Source organism: Indicator indicator, chromosome 28 (assembly GCF_027791375.1).
Source record: "Indicator indicator isolate 239-I01 chromosome 28, UM_Iind_1.1, whole genome shotgun sequence".
NCBI lineage: Eukaryota > Metazoa > Chordata > Aves > Piciformes > Indicatoridae > Indicator > Indicator indicator.
Window position 1 is genome coordinate 7,949,014 of NC_072037.1, and position 17,461 is coordinate 7,966,474.

Below are 17,461 nucleotides of genomic sequence, written 5' to 3' on the forward strand. Positions count from 1 at the left end.
TTTCACCCCAGGTACATGCTCAACTCGCCTCACCTCATTGGCTGTAGCCAAGTTAAGAGATCTATCCAAGTAATCACTCTAAAATTGCAATTAAAACAAAACAAAAACTTGAAAGAAATGAGTCCCTCCCCAACCCCTCCCAGTTCCTAAGTCTGAAGAGGAGGGAATTAACAAAAACACAGAAATGACTGCTTTAAAATATACGAAGTAAAAACTGAATTTGCTATTAACCATTTGCAGAAGAGGCAAAGTAGCAGTATACAAATTACACAAAATCTACTGTAATTCTTACATTAGTATAAAGTGATTTCACTGAAGGAATTATTTCAATATTTCACATTACAGTTAAGATAGAAGGGGTGTGTCAGAGCTCTGGCACCCCTGTTAATATCATCTATCCTAGATTACACACGACAGTTTTAAGAAAGGACCCTTAAATGATCTACATCTGTAACATGTTATTGGCTTTAAAAAAATAATAATAATAAAAGAATCACTTGCAATACCTCACAGAATCTTCACGTTAAAGCATGACCACCTTGTAAGAGTCCTTGTCAAATAACCTGCAGAAATAATGGAGCATCTTGCTATGAGTGCTCAACCCTCTCACTTGTGTGACTAGGCACCAGTCGGTTTCATCTGAGAAAAAAAATTCAAGTAAGACTGAGCTGTGCTGGCTTCTCGAGCGCGTGCAGACGCTTCATGTGCTGGAGGTCCAAACATGCATTTGTTTTGCTATTTGGTGCACGTAACCAATGTCAGGTCTTTGATCTGGATCCGGGTATATGCACATGCTGACCAGCTCCCGCAGCTGAAAGACAGGAAAACGTGTACAAATGTGAACAAATCCACTGGTTTCTTACTGGAAAAGAGTACGGAAATGTTTGTCTGACCAGTGGAACCCAGGACAGGAGCTGGCCATCTAAGCAGATTGCAGGCACATGTCCATCTGTCCTGTATCCCACTCAACCCTACAGAAGGACCAGGAGGAACCTTTTCCACCAAACCTTCCCCAGTCACAGGTCAAATCTTTCAACAACCCGGTGGATTTTACTACATCCTTTACAAGGTGGTAGTTGTGCATACATACCTGGGGTTCCCTGCTCAGTGGGTTAGTGCTGCTCTATAGAGAGCTACCTCTGACCCTCCTGACACTGGGAGCTTCAAAGCTTTTTTTTTTTTTTCCCTCATGAGGAATTTCAATTTACCTCAGAGAACCAGAGCAGTGACAACCAGTGTCATCACACAACCAGCAGCTCACAATCAACAGGAGTCTGAAGCACAAGACAGAGGCGACAGCTGGCAGGCTGGAGGAGGGAGCCTGGCCCAGGAGGACTCAGTGCCTGCACCAAGGGCATGGACAGAGGGAGGCACTCATTGCATGAGCAGGATGTGCAGGAAGAGAAATGACAGCACTACCACAAATCTGACTTAGCTGACAGGCAGAAATGGACCTGCCAGTGAAAGTGGACTCTGAGCAAAGGGGGAAGTAGAAGGAGGGGTTTGGAAAGGTGTCCTCAACAGAGCTCTCCTGTACTTCCCACACCAACCCCTGGTTAACAGGCCAGTTGAAAGTTTTTAATGGAAGACCAGCCCCTGTGTTTCCAAAGATACTGGTGCACAGCTGTCAGACATCAGTGCCTCCTAAAAACCTTTGTGAAGAGGAGAGACTGGTCATTGATTGTGTTTAATAAATAAAATGCAGAAGGGCTGAAGTCTCCCCACCTCCCACCTCTCTTTATTGTGCACATGAAAGATTGTAGCTTTTAATTATACAGACACTGAAAGCTGCTCATACCCCCGAGGCACCGGGAGAAACAGCCTTGAGCCTCTGATCTTCTCACATCCCCCCAGTAGCCACGGTGCCAATTATTTTAATGGTAATTAAAAGCATGACCATACAGCTATCAAGCACATGGCTTCAGCCGCATCACTGAATGTCCTCCAGTGATGTTTCAGCTCTGGATGGAGCAAGGCTTCCTGCTTCACACTGAGCTGGGCCTGCCATGGTCTCCAGCAGGGATTCCCATAGGGGCAGGAAGGAGGGAGGCACAGGCAGCACGAGCAGCAAGGACAGGGCATAGTGCAGGGACTGCTCACCACCCTGCCTGTCACTGTGTGCACACAGAGCAATACAAACCCCCGAGCCAGGCTGCCTCCACAGTAAACTCGTTTCCACTGCCTGGCTCTGGCCCAGCCTCTCCTAACTGCTGTGGTCATTTAATCCGAGGACCAGGGTCTCTGCCTTTGTAACTGAGACCCCAAGGATTTAACACATTGCTCAACCCTGATCAGAGAGACCACAGATAAGTTAAAGCTCTTCCAAAGCTCTGACCAGAGCATGCAAAATCAGAACAATTTGTCTAACCAGTAGCTGTGCTCCCAGGCAATTACAGCACTTAACCACAGCCCAAGAAGTTGTCCTTAATCTATGGCCAGGACAGCACAAGCATTTCACCATCCTCTACAAGAAGCTGGCAGACCAAGTCCTGACAAGCACCACAAACCAGTATCTCTGATTACTAGCAAATTTGTTCCTGATACAGAAAACTAATCCTGGCTGGAGCCCCAGCTCCTCCACTTGTACAAGCAGCCAGTTGATCAGAGAGGATTTGGACTGGTTAGTCACAAAAGGCTACAAAGAGGAGTATCACTGAAAGGAAACCCCATTAAAGCAGGCGTTCTTCAATAAATGCTCTGCCTTGTTCATCTAAAACAACACTGCAGCTAAAATATTCATGTGATCAGCAGTCAGCCTAGAGCCAAAGCTTCGCTTCGAGACCACATTACTGAGAAGCAGGAAAGCCATGCCGATGGCTGCAGAGCTCTGGGAGAGTGGCATGGCCCAATTCTCACCCCAGTCCTCAGTGGGAGGATACAAAAGCTTTGCTTTCCCATATCACTGACAACCTGTGGCAGTGATAATCAGAGTGGCTGTGAGATTGTGTCCTTTCAATCCAACGCAGAGACATTTGCTCCTGAAGGAATGTGCTTACAGCTGGACTGAGGAGCCGCCACCCATCCACCACAGGAAGAAGAAATTATTTCTAGTGCAACCTCCTGCTTCAGGCAGCTGCCTCTTCCTTTCCAGTCCTGCCTGCTTGCTTTATCTATCTCCGCTGATGGGAGTCACAAACAGACTTTCCCACTCCAAAAACATCCAAGAGTCCAATCTTTGAACTAAAAGCAGGTACTGAAGGTGGAGCCATGTTCTGGTGTTGAGAGAACTGAAACTTGTGGTTTCAGTCAGAAGCAGCAGCTAACGCAGCAAGAGGAGCTACAGCCAAAGGCACAGCCCTCCTCTGACTCTGTCAAGCATTCTGTTAATAGTGTATGAACACCATCTGGAGTCTAGTTCTCTGGGACCTGGCGCCTTTGAGCTTTAAACCATCCTTCTCACCCTGGATTGTATCACTACACTACATACACTCTTTAGCACTGCCAGAGGGAAGCAAACAGACAGTAATTGTAAAGACAGGAAACACATCTGTCAACTTACACTAATTCTTGCTGCCAGCAGGCATATCCTGAAATGCACGCTGCAACAGCATGGCAAACGTGAATGCACAGAGCTGGGCCTCGCTGCTACGGCAGCTTGGGGAAAAAAAAAATATTCACTTTTCCAGAACAGTTCTCAAATAATCTTTTTGCATGAGCTACACCGAGTAAAAAGCCAAGTAAAATGTAAAATATGTGGTGCAGGGTCCCTCTCAGGGCGGAGACCAGACCGTCTGCTGCAGATGGTATTTCCCCTGCATCCTGCCTCTTGCTCCTCAGAACTCTGAGGTGGAATAAAACAAAAGAAAACCCCCAAAGGATATGGTGAACATTTAAAATTACATTAGCCATTTCCTTTCAAATAGAAGGCAACTGTCTGACTGAGGATGTAAGGAAAACCAGCTGGTGTGTCTAGGTAAGGGGGGGAAAAAATGAGGAAAAAAAGCCATCTCAAAAGGTCTGAACAAAACCAACAGGAGTGTCTGCAGCTGAAGTAAAACATCACCAGGGAGCAAGCACAGCCACCATTCTTCATGCACTCCAGTTCAGCTACTGCTCTTCTTATCCCTTGCTTTCATATGCACAACTTTAGGCTTTAAAGAGCCCTGGAACAGCTACTGTGTGGATACTCACTGCACTAAACTAAAGAGCTCTCCTCCCTTATTTCTTAAAAAGAAACTTTCCCCCCTTGTTTCACTCCACAGATTTCATAAACAAGAACTGAAGCTCTGGTCCATGCCTGCGTTATTGTAAGGGAAAGGAAGTGAAGGGGAGGGCTTTCCCACGCCTTGCTGCTGGATTTTGTCATCATCACTGACTTTCAGTTTCATAATATTTCCTGTATTAAGAAATCTTCTTTACTGTCTTAATTTAGTTTGTCAATAGTCATATATCAACAATGACAGTTTCCTTAGCCAGCCCTAAAGGTACTCAGGACACTGGCCTGTTCTGGCTTAGATATGAGGGTGCTGCTTCTCCTTGTGCCGGGAGGAACTTCACTGCAACCCCACCACATTCCCCTGGAAAAAATCCTCCCTGTTTACCTTTTCAGAATAATGTTCTGCTGGAAGAGGTGGGTAGTCACATTGCTCTATTTTTTGGCAGAGGGAAAACAGGTTCATTTTATCTCCATAGAAAGGACTCTGAAGAGCTGCCATCTGGAGAGAAAAAACAGAAAGTATTTCAGAAACGTGAAGGATTTAACAACCCTCAGCACTGCTGCTCTGCAAGAGTAAAGTCTTTGACAGCAGACAAGTGATAACTTCCCTCTCAGACTGCCCACAGCCAAAGCTGCTCCCAGCTCATGACACACTGTCACAGGGCTGCTGCCAGGCCACCACCACACGCTCACCAACACACTGCTGGTCTCACACTGAGCATGCAGCATGTGGCAGCTCCTCCTGCCCTGTTACAGATGCAGCAGTGCCAGTCATGCCTGCTCTGACACCATTTACGGTGCACACCTTGTCCCAGTCTCCCACCTCAACTACCCATGACCAGGGCACGCAACACTGTGCTGGGAAAAAAAATCTCTATTTTCCTGTCATTGTGATTCTTTCTGCCCAAAACAGATGTGGGACACCAGGTGTACAGACAATCCTACAGGTACACAGAAAAAAGTACCTTGTTTAAAACAAAAATAAATCAAGAACTAGGACACTCAGGCCATGAGGCAATCAGTGAGAAACCAACCAGCTCTAAGGTGACTGTGAAAACCTCTCATAAACACAATCATCTCTTTCAAAAGCAGAAGCTCTTCTGTCTTTGACCACATGTCATAGTTCCAATCTCCCTTGGTTACAACCATATTCAGTTCATTCACTCTCTGTGACCAGTAGCTCTTTAACAGACCACCACAAGGAATACATGGATTATTTGTGGACATTAAGCTGTTTCAAAGACAAAAACCTAAGCATAAGCAATGCACTCCAGCCTTTAAAAAAAAAAACACAAACAAAAAAACCAGCCTCAAGACAAACATCCTCTCCTGCTGTTTTCTAAATCTGCTATTTAGAAAAGAGTATCCCAGGTGGAACTGGGAACCAAACTAGTGAAACTTCTCCTCATCAATCTGGCCTTTTTCCTCTTTCAGTTCTGTTTTATAAATCCAATATTTGCACCTCCAAAAATCTGACAGATGTCCGAGATAAAGAGGCTGTTCACACTGCAAGGAGAGCATGACGGAAGGCTCTGGGTGGGGAAGAATTCCTTACAGGGCATGTGGAGACTCCTGACAAAGACATGTTTATATTATACTTAAGTCTCAGGAAGGAAACTGCATCTTTGTGTGTGAAAAACCAGTTACAGTGCAAGTTCTCAACCAGGAGGTCTAAATGACCACTGAATGAGAAGTCTCAGACAAACAGCTGTGGCAAGACAGGCATTTCTGAAGTTGGGAGATGCAGCTGAAGTCTAGTAAAGGTACACACCATGTGCTCAGCACCTTCCCTCCCACTTCCCCCACCAGGACCCAAGCCTAGCAGGCCCACCCATGGGGGATGGCCATGCCAGGCCAATCTGCTCAGGCACTGCCCACACCATACAGTGATACCAGCTCCTAATGAGGCACCACTGGACAACTGTGGATCTTATCCACTGTTGAGATCTTAAACCATTTTGCTACAAAACACATCAAATTGGCAAGCTTTTCATACTGAGGCCAGCTGAAGTTGATGCTCCTCACTACAGCTTTAACAGGAGGTTATTTGGTAATTATTAGTCTTTTGCTCATTACCATAGACTGTGACAGACAGCTGAAGAATGCTGTCTTGTTGCTGACACACACAGCAAGCTCCCAGCAGAATTTAAAAAGTCAATACTAGATCCTCCACTCAATTATCCTGCAGTTAGGAATCAAGATTGATGGATTATCAGTGATTTGGTGACAGAGCAGCAGTTTGGAATAGGGCAGAGGTTTGGGCTGGACTTCCAGCAGGATGTGGCCTGGCACAAAAGCATCCCTGAGCAGGCTCTGCCTGGGGGTGTCTTACTGAAACCTCCTTCCATTAACACATGTCCAAGTGTTAAGCAATGCATGACATGAAAATAAACAATCCTTGGTTTAAATTATAAACATTTTAAAAACAATTTGAAGTTACTATGCTTCTTCCGTATAGGTTACTCTGTGAAATCAGTGAAAAGATGCCTCAGCTGCAGGGTAAGACAGCTGTGCAGAGGTTTGAGACCCTCTGCAAGGAGTTCTGAGTCATTACAGGAAGTAGTAAGATATGTTCTGGCCAAATTTCCACAGTTCTCTCCTTGTGTGCCACCAGGCTAAACTATTTCTCAGGAAGCTCTGCCAGAGGTATTTATCATCTATCCTGAGAGGCTTATAAACGGCAATAGAGAATCTATGGAGGTAGCCAAATTTCACTGAAGGAATGGACAGAGTACATGGCTCTGAACGGTCCAGGCTTGTTCAGTTCTGTGTCTAGTGTTTCATGTAACATAGCTTGAGGTATCTGCTGTGCTAGTGACATTTGCTGTGATTGCTGCAGGCTGAGCAAGAAGAGGAATTACACCTTTAACAGCTGCACAAAGCAGCAGGTTGGGGAATGGGCAGACTTTTGGCTCTCTGTGGTTTCACCACTACTACCAGTAGTAACACTAAGATACTCCCCATAAGTCTCCAGACCTGAAGCTGAAGAGTTGCCCAGCAGGCTTGTGAACAGAACCCCAACAGCCAGGAGAGAGCCTGGAGAGCCCTTGTGCCTCTGCCTTCTGGAAGGTTTTGAATGTAAAAGGTGACATTATGTCACTGTTACATCACTACTGTCATAATAGGAACAGGCAAATCAGTGGGGAAAACTTACAGGCTCCAGTCAGACTCTCATCTCCAATTAAAGATTGATAGCAAACTGCTCTCAATCAGTTACAACACAAGTGGAGAGCCTAGCAAGCAGGGTTGTTCCAAGAAAAGCACTAATGGGCACATTAGGGAAGGCACAGGGGGCACTCAACGGTTAAACGAGGTCTTCAAGACTTCAATACAAACATCAATAATGCCAGTGAGGTTCAAAGGGGTTTTTCAATTGCCATTAACTTTTCTTTCCAAGTCTAAGTTAAGCATCATGGGCAGAAGAGCAGGAATGGAAGCATTGTGGGGTTCTGGGGTGGTAAATGCAGGGAGTTAAAAGGGGAAGAGGTAGCACACATGCTCTGACTGAAACAGTCAGGTCTGCAGGGGTCATCACCACCACAGGCCATCCAAGTGTCTCACTGACAATAGTTTGTGATGCAGCATTGGGATATGCTCCTGACGTTTTGATTAGAGCAATTACTGCAGGACAGCCAGATCTCCATTTAAAATGACCACCATGCAGTATGACTGGTTAAAAAATACATACACAGGAACCACTGCTAGCATTTAAATTGATTGGATTGCCAGAGAAGCTAAAGTCATTGCTTGTAGCTATATTCTGGGAATTAACAACTTATTTTTATCCCCTCCAAGTTATCTTGCTGACAGATATCTACAAGAAGTGAGGGCTGAAGACAGTTACTACTATATTGATAAGATTTAATAAAAATCACAGTATGATTATCAATGTCAAAGTTAAGTGGTGCTATGTGGCATCACATCCCAAACCCCTCAATGTTCCCTAAATGGATTCCAGTGGACACGCGTGTCTGTGAAGGCAATTTGTCCATTAAATCTCTCTGCAGCTTATCTACACAATCTATCTGGAGAAAGATCAGAAGTGACTCATAACCACACAAACATCCCTTCCTTATTTTGAAGCCAAATGGAAAAAACATTCTCGTTACATGAAATTAGTGAAGATAAATTACAGCTCCTTCAAAAGACAGAGGAATCTTATTTTTAATTTTCCAAATTCTAGAAAGTTTAAAGAGTCAAGTAGCTATTTATCTACGGAACACACAACTGTAACTGTCCAGCCCTCCCTGGAATCTGCAAGACCTCACAGCTTCTGCTCACAAAGGTAAGGCTTACCTACAGAGGAAGCGTATTCAAAAACGCTTCACATGCCAAAGCTTTCACGTTACTATAGAACTGCTACTCCTACCAGAGAATTATGTTTAGTGCACAATTAAATCAGCTTCTTGAAACGTAAGGAGTACCAAGACTACTGTGCCATAAGGGGACCATATTGCCTGCAACAAAAACATAGCACAAAGCTAAATATTTCTCTCTGCATAAATCTGGAATCCCATCTCCAGCAGAGCTCAGTCTCCGACTTGCCTCAGAGCAGCCCCCAGAGCAGCTCTAGACTACAGCAGCAAATGGGCAGCGGTGTCCATTGTGAGTGACTTCGACCACGACTGACAGACTTGGCAGGACCAACACACCACAGCAGGGCCAAAGCCCTCAACTTAGCAAAGCCTTCAACTGAGATTCCTCTTCAGGCCCTATACATGAAACATAACTGGCACTGTTCTGCATAATGAATTACTGGGAGCTGAGGCTTCCCTCCACCTGTTACCACAGAAGAGTATCCAAATTCCTTTCAACCACCACCAGCAGACCCAGGTACATGCAGCTATACTGTACCACTCCAGCTTTCTAAGTATCTCATTACAAGCAAAACCACCCTTTATAAAAAAAAAAATCATAAAAAAAAAAAATCAGCTTTTAATCATAGGTTGTTGCTGCTTTGGGAATTATTAAAAGTCTCTTGAACTCTTTTGCTAGAGGTAATGAAAGTTCAAGGACAGGAACAAAGCCACTCAATTTAAGCTCCAAATTTTCCAAGTATTTTTGATCAAGTACTTAGAGTGTCTTACACCCTTTCCTCTCCCTCCTATCCCATGGAATTTTAACAGCAAAGCAGCGATACAGCCACGCTGGGCTCCAGTGTCTCCACCAAACTGGATCTTCCCTTCAGCAGATCTAGTGGCTACTTGCTCTGGTACTCCTAAGGTCAGCACTGGGACTTGTACACTGCTCCTGGTGATTTACAGGACGCTGATGCCAGGCACCCAGACACATCTTGCTCCTTAATGAAGCCCTATGCCATGGCAAGCATACAGCACCACCAGCACTTGTTAGCAGGCTGGCTGATGCACTGTGGAGATACAGTTTTTGGATGGAGCCTGGTAGGAGTACAAAAAGAACGGACAGCTGTGGGTTCCCCTTGCCCTCAAGAGCATTTTCTGGAACTCACTTAAGTCCATAACCACGCCTGGGCAGCTGTCTTACATTCAAGAAGCTGAGGGCTGTTGGAGCCCCCAGTTGCTTAGGTCCCTTCAGCAGGATTTTTTGACTTAGTTCACGGAGCTCCCAGCACCAGCCTCCCTCCCTGAAGACACCCAGCACACAGCACATTCACACTCTGCTAATAGGAAACCAGCACCTATCACACTGTACAGCTCACGGCTTGGTAGCACACTGATGACAGGGGGTCACCTCACTCAACAAGCAGTTGGTTGCATCAGATGAGCCCTCTCCTCAGCAGCAAGGAACAGTGGCAAGCACTGAGCTCCTGCTGGGAAGATGAATGGTGTGGGGAAATTTATTTTTATACTGTCTGGTCCCAAAGGTTTAACAACTTGCTGAAGGAGATGCTTAACTTTTGTAGTTTTCACATCTCATGTACTCACAAAAGAAATTGCATTTCTGTTTATTCTCTAACTCCATGTGGTTAGGATGTTGTAGTGAGAAGCAAAATGTCATCAGTTCACGTAATTTATTATGCAAAGAGGATGTGAGCAATACTCCTATCCTTAAAGGTCCCAGGGATTTTTAATTCTCTGGACTGGAATAAAAGTTTCCTAAATGCTGACACACACTGGCAATTGAATTCAAAGATGTGGACATCTGAAAAAAATATTAAGATCAGATTCTAAGTGAACATAAGACTGTTCAATACCCTTTGATCCCTGCTAAAACCAAAATCACTTAAAGTGCTGTTATAAAATCATAGCACTTCTTTTCAAAACATGTATGTAATAGCTTTTAAGAAAAAGCTGCATGCTGGTGTATGGTTCACAGAATGCCTACTTTGTACCTCTGTGTTTGGCTAGAAGACAATGTACAATTAGAAAAGACCCCAGCTCTAGTTTAATACACTTAGACAAACTGATTTCACAATGCATAAACCCTCTATTTTTCTTTACTGGAAGCTCCCCAAATTAAAATATTCTGATTGGTCAGAATTCATTTTAAAAAACTAATAGCTCAGATGGAAATAAATATGCTATTTTTAAAACACACACAGCATTCAGGAGAAACTATCAACCTGCTGCCCTGACAACAGGTCTGCTGGCAGTCAGGAGGAGGAATGCAGTAAGCTGACATGTTCATGTCCATAGCCTCAACATCCACTGCGACCTACAAATTAACTTCGTGTAAGCACAACCCCTTTGCTGCTCATACTCTAGAAGCACACAATGAGCACAAGAGGAATTAACTTTTCCTAAGTTTTCTCAACAATGAAGCTGAAGTAAGTCTGACCTACTCATGCCCTGTACTGCATTGAATGGTTAAGACAAACTTGGGGGAGGGGAAAAAAAAGTTAGAAGATACTTGCCTCGTACAATAAACAGCCCAAAGACCAGATATCAGATTTAAAGTTATAGCCGTTTTCATGTATTCTTTCTGGGGACATATAGTATGGAGTTCCCACTGTAAAAACAAACAAACAAAGAGTTAGTGTCTCAAAAGTGACTGTGCAGCCTGTACTGGGCCAAAGCTTGACTTTGTTAAAGGATTAGGTTTAACACAAAAACCAACTAGAAGAGATTGGCACAAAAATCTGGAGACAGATCATGGTTTCGAAGGCGCAGCACCAAATACATCACCACGTGCAGAGCTGGTGTACACTATTGAGAATATTTTCTGTGTTTTTGAAATCTGAGAAACGTTTTCTTCCCCCTCCAGTCTTCTAAGTACCTTCAGAGTGTCTCGGGCAGCCAGAGCAATCATAAAGGATCATCCTCCTTTGGATCACTCAACAGCATTGAAACTGCAAGTTAGATGTACTCAGCTAAAACAGGGCTCCTGTGACAGTGTACTGACTGAGCACTCACCTGGCACACACCACACCAGCAGCATGACAGAGGCTCAGTTATGATGACAGGGTACCCTTTTCATAGGTTCAGGAGACCATTTACTGCAGCAGAGAAATGGAAGTAACAAGCCCAGCACCAGACAGGTACTCAAAAACTTTCTGAAAGAACCAAGGTAATAATTCCAAACTTTAGAGCACTGCTGCAACCTGCAGTCACATCAGAAGCCATGGGATTTCTATGTACTTCCAGAAGTCTGTATTTTATCAAAAGAAATTTACTCCAGCATTTTGGACAGAAGTTACAGGAAATTATTAATAAATTCCTTACCTCAAAAGGTTCTTTTTTAAATCCTAAGTAAGTTTCAGTTGTGGTACTGAAAATACAAGACATCCTGGCAGTCTCAACTACATCAAATAATCCTCAGATACATCATTTATTAAAACATCCAAGGACTTTACATGCTCTCTTTTCTCCTGCTTCCCCTGCTTGCCTGTCCCCTGTCAATTTTTTTTTTTTTTTGCTTTTGGCATTCAAGTGTATCCTTCTCCTAATTAAAGACCTTTCCTCGCAAGATGGCAAATGTTTAATTTGCCTGCAACGTTCAGTTTACAATTTCTCCATTTGAAATGCTGACTGCAGACAGCTGGAAGACTAATAAGCAGTTGAAGGATGGTGTTAAGAGGTGGAGGGGGAAGAAAAGCCATCACCTTCACCCAGCATTCCTAAGGAGGGGTTTGTACAATGCAGGAAACAAATGAATTCTGGGGCAGAAAGCAACAGCTTCCCAAAAGGCAACAAAAATCACTCCTTGTTGAGTGCACAGGCAACCCAGCACAGAGCTGCTGCTGTCAGTGCACTGAGAAGAGCCACTTTGGGGTCCCTCCAGCTCAGACCATGCTGTGCTAAGTATACATGAGTGCAAATCTTAACTGCACTCCTCTGCCACTCAGAGAACCTAAACACAGGCCAGCGTCCCTCTGGTACAGGCACCATTCCACGCCTGCCCTTCCAGGACAGAAAGACCCTTACAGCCCCGAAGAACTCACCAGGTATATAAATCAAGACACAGAGGAACAGTGATCAGCTGCCCTGTCTGAAACTCAGCTTGTGCTTGCAGGTCATTCAAATAAGTCATTTCACTGTCACTGTGAAGAGCACCCTAATGAGAAATTACATTTCTGCAAATCCTATATACAAACTATGACACAGGAAAAACAGCACATGAGATTGTTTTATTTCCATGCTCAGTAACACAACATCCAGCCTCGGAGCACATCACACTGACACTGTCCCAGATCTGGCCGGTTTTAACCATCAGTGAAAGGCCTCTATGGATGGCTAGACCAGATTTCTGCTAATAGTTAATTCTAGCAGAGTGCACAGACTAACCACAGAACACCAAGAGCAGAAAAGAGTCATTCAAAGAGCCCAACAAGGCTTTCCACGGATGTCTCCCATGTGCATGCAAGATGCACACAAAGGACAGCGCAGATCTCCAAGTAATTCCCAGACATTTGCCAGATTTCTGTACAAGAACTGACTTGGTTGGAATAGCACTGATTCATTTTCCTGCTTAAAAATATGCAGCTGCAGTAGAAATGGTGATTCATCATGTGAAGTTCTTGGAGACAGTTCTGGAATTCCCCACTGAGCACCAGTGTGTAAGACACTTCCCTACCTTCAACCTCTCCGTGCTGCTGCTTTTCTCCACTCTGCCAGGAGAGCTAACGGGGTGGCTGAAGCTGCAAGACCTGCCAGCCCCTCACTGCGACTCCAGGAACTGAGCACAAGCACACAGCAGCACACAGCTGGCAAGGGGGAACACGGACATCATTCCCACTCTTGCTCCCCGAAGCCTTCCTGCTTCAGAGTGCCAGAGCCAGGGGTAGCCTCCAGCCTTAGCTGTTCTTGCAATCAGTTATTCTGGGTCACGGCATGACAACCTCAGAGCAAATAACAACGTGTGGGCTCCAAAGTTCTGGCCTTGCCTTCCACGTTAGCAGGGGTCTGCTTGGTAGGCTAAAACTGTCCTTTCAGATAATGCCTTAGCCTGGCCTTCGATCAAAGCAGAATGACAGGGTTTATAACACGGCTGAGTGCCTTATAGCCCCTCTTTGATTTTCTGAGCATTAGTCTCTTCCATTACGTTAATGGGTTTGTGGAGCAGTCCATGCCTGAGCTGATTTTAGGAGGTCTACCTTGCACATTTACCTATCATTACTGGAGTGTTGTCAGCAAATGGACGAGCAAGAGAGTCTCTGCGTTTCAAAACGGATGCATTAATTTTTAAATAACTGTCATGATAAAAGACTGACAAACCCAATTCTCTTTATGGCCTGTCCAACATTATGTGGGAATCTCCTGTAATGAGCATCTTCTAGAAAACCACACAAGGCTTCCAGTGCAATCAGCGAGGGCTCACCATTGCATTACATTAGTCAATTTGACAAGAACAGGCTAATCAGGAACTATTAATCAGAAACTTTCTTTGCATTTGCCCTGCTGAAAACACAAAATATTGTTCAGATTCAATACTAAGCACCAGGTAGTAGAATAATGCCTTGAAATTTGTAACGGTTGCAAAACCATAGAGCAGATGATGACTAAAATTCCTGAAAGTCAAAACACTTCACTTGACATCAGCCTACATCAGTGATACCAGAACGTTTCCTCCTGCTTTCCCCAGCACTGTGTGCACAGCTACAACACCCACATGGACCAGAACAGCTCTGGGATATCTGCAACAGTCAACTTAAGGAAATATTAATTATTTCCATTAGATTAGGAGCAGAGGCCTGCTTCACCAGGAAAAAAACACAGGCAAAGAGAAGTCAAATTCCTTCCCTCTCATACATAATCTAAACTAAGAGCCTGACCTGTGCAACTACAGCAGCCAGTGGGTGCAAATGTTCAGCTGCCACATAGATGCTCAGAAACACCCAGGGAAGATCATGTTCATGTCTCACCTTGAATCGGGACTTTTGTTGCTGTGGAAGTGACAGTGGTCAGGTTATTTACCACAGTCACACACACCAGGGATCAAGGCTTCCTCTGAAATTCATCCTTAGCTGCTGATAGGCACAAACCCAAGAAAATCTGATTCATGCTTTTAGGAGGCTCAGAGTCCCATTCACTGAATTTAACATGCCACAGACATGTCTCTTGCAGCAGCAGCTCTCCCACACCTTTAGGCAGGTTGCCATTAGCCTGAAATCAGTGCAGAACATTTCCAAATATTTCAATAGGTTCTGTATGTTGGAGCTTTTTAAATGTTATATATAAAAAAAAAAGAGGCATTTCTTGAAGTTAATCAAACTCCACAGCCATATTTCACTGCAAAGTACGAGTGATAAGGAAAGCTTTTATTGTGCCACCTTCACCAGCACCTTCCAGCTCATCTTCAACACTGAGCTGAACAGCGTTTCTGCATCTATCACTTTTCTTTCTCACAGCAGGGAACAGAGTTCTGAATATGAAAGAACCTAACAAATTCTGACCTTTATTGTATCTTTACAGAGTATTCCCAGTTTCAAACCAAGAGATATCAGAGCGCAACACGGGCCTCAAAGGGGTAATGTTGATTAAAGCATTCCTTCATTCTAGAGATGTTCCACTCCTGTCAAAACAAACTTTGCAATGTTTTGAAATACTTGTGATTTTTGAAACATGCTCATTACAACTGAAAAAGGCAAAGAACTATGCTTGAAAACTTGAGATACCATCCACGAATAACAAAAAACCCACCCAGTTTTTAAAACAGTCATTAATTATTTCCAGAACTATTAACTTAACTTTAGTATCTAAGACACACTATTGCATATTCCACGAATGTACAGACAGCTGAGAAAAACATTTTTAGCATATTTTAGTAATATCTGGTGGTGCAAACCCAGCAGGGAAGCAATTCTACTTGAAAATGAAAGTCTATAGCTCTCACCTGTCTCATCACTCCAGACACGAGACAAGAAAAAAACCCCAGCATTACTTAAAAGGAGTCTAGGTCACACGTATCTGTTTCTAAAGGTCTGCATTATTTGGGGCACATTTTCCCAGAGATCTTTTACCAGAAGGAGACTTTGGGAATTAACTCAACTTTGGGGAATTAGCTGAAGTGATAGGCACTAAAAAATACTTCAGATTCCTTCAAATCAGTGTGAGTACCTCCACTAGGTGTTTCAAGGGAGGAAGAAAGGAAAAAAAAGAAAAAAAACAAAACAAAAAAGCCCCCAGCAACAACAAAACAACAAACTAAAAGATTAAATCTACTTATTCTTAGGAAAAAAGAGTAAATATTTTGTGCATAATATTACAGCTGTTTTACAAGACCTGTTGCTCTAAGCTATTTTTCGTTATTAGTACTTAATTACATATGTAACCCTACTGAAGTCGTTATCATTTTTGGTTGATTGGGGTTTTTTTATTTCATTTCTAGGCAGTACAATGTACCTGCAGTAATTCTGCAGCAATCTTTTCTTCCAAAAACATTGTAGTACAGGAACAGGTTAAAAGGCCAACATTTAAGGCACAGAATATTGGCTGCTGAAATTTTAGGCAGATTTCCTGTGGCCATTTTTCCCTTACAAGTACTGCTTACCACCCCCTAGAAGTACTACAATTTTGTTTCAGATGGCAAACTGGCTTGGCAAGCAAAAGGAAAAGAAGACAAATAGTCCATTTATAAGAGAGCTCTTCTCATGAGTGCAGTTACTGCCTGCTTGCCCTCATACCCAACAAGAAACCAGAAGGAACGTGTGACACGCCACGTACTCCAGGCCACTGTTATTTGCACACTCTAAACTGGGAGGTTTTGACTTCCCCCAAAAGGAAAATCTGCTCCAAGTTTATTCTTGTCCAAGAATAAATAATCATCATCTGTTCCAAACCAAGATTATTCTGTGTAAAACTGGTTTTGGTTCTGGGTTTTTTTGTTTTCTCTTTTTTCTTCAGTATGTAAAGTCAGCAAGAAGCTTTAGATAATGACAAGTTTATTTGGCTAAAAATGGGCATGATACCAAATTATAATAAAAAGTTATCCATTTTAACATTAGTGCAAATATGTTTAGTCTGCTTAAAATAAAATCTACTAGCTTATTGTTCAGTTTTCCAAAGTCTAGGCAGTGTTTAAATATGCTCTGCTACTTACAACTTTTGTTGTAAAAACCTAATTAGCTTTAATACAAAATTAATAACTTAAACCTTCCAATAAGCAGGTTAGAATAGACTTAACTGACAAGATGTTCCTTGGGATGCCCACCTCAAATAGCAAAAATAAGGGGCAAAATCAAACATCAAAAAAAGACCAAAAAAATACTGCTAGCCCTATTAAACTTTGAACAAGGGAGTACATCACACACCAGTACTATGAAATCAACCCAATCTGCATATTGTCACACAACCAAATGCCAGCATCCACATTCATTTCATTGTTACTGGGTGCAAAGCCAGCCATTTTCTGGAATTTATTTAACTACAACCAGGTATCATATGGCTCCTCTGGGATAAAAAATAGCCATACAAACAGAAGGGAGAAGGAAAAACAAAAGACTACAATGTGACATTTTACTACATTCATAAACTTCAAATGTAAAGGCTGTAAGAGTTTTTCAAGAAAATAGTAAGCCATACTACTGAAAATTAAAACAATACAAGCCAAAACAAATAGAAAAAAAGCATTCCTCATTTCATGCTGAATTGTCCCCTTCTTCCCTCCTACATTTCCCAAAAAAATAAGTTTCTGTGGCACACAAATCCATCTCCATCATATTAAATCCTGGAGCTTCTACTACAGAGGGCTAGTTAAGGAAAGAAGGATAAGCCACAATGTTGTAGAAAGAAGCAGTAAAATTCACCTTAGCTACACTCATTAACACATGGAAGTTTTCCAGTAAAGCTTGCGCACAAGGAGCTCTTCCCCATGGAAAAGTACTGCCTGTCTTCTCCCAAGTCACCAGGGAAAAGGGAACACAGCAGCAGAGGTCCCATCTCTGAATTC

At 43.2% G+C, this 17,461-nt stretch overlaps 1 protein-coding gene across 1 annotated transcript in view; it reads right to left on the bottom strand.

The window, feature by feature from the left end:
* Positions 1-653: 653 nt before the first annotated feature.
* NEK6 (NIMA related kinase 6) overlaps positions 654-17,461 on the bottom strand; it is a 38,232-nt gene continuing 21,424 nt past the window's right edge. The window contains exons 7-9 of the mRNA XM_054393461.1: positions 10,989-11,083; positions 4,542-4,655; positions 654-811 (exon numbers count right to left, since the gene is read on the bottom strand). Of these exons, the coding sequence (XP_054249436.1) occupies positions 701-811; positions 4,542-4,655; positions 10,989-11,083 (320 nt within the window). The 3' untranslated portion in view covers positions 654-700. The remainder of the gene's footprint in view (positions 812-4,541; positions 4,656-10,988; positions 11,084-17,461) is intronic.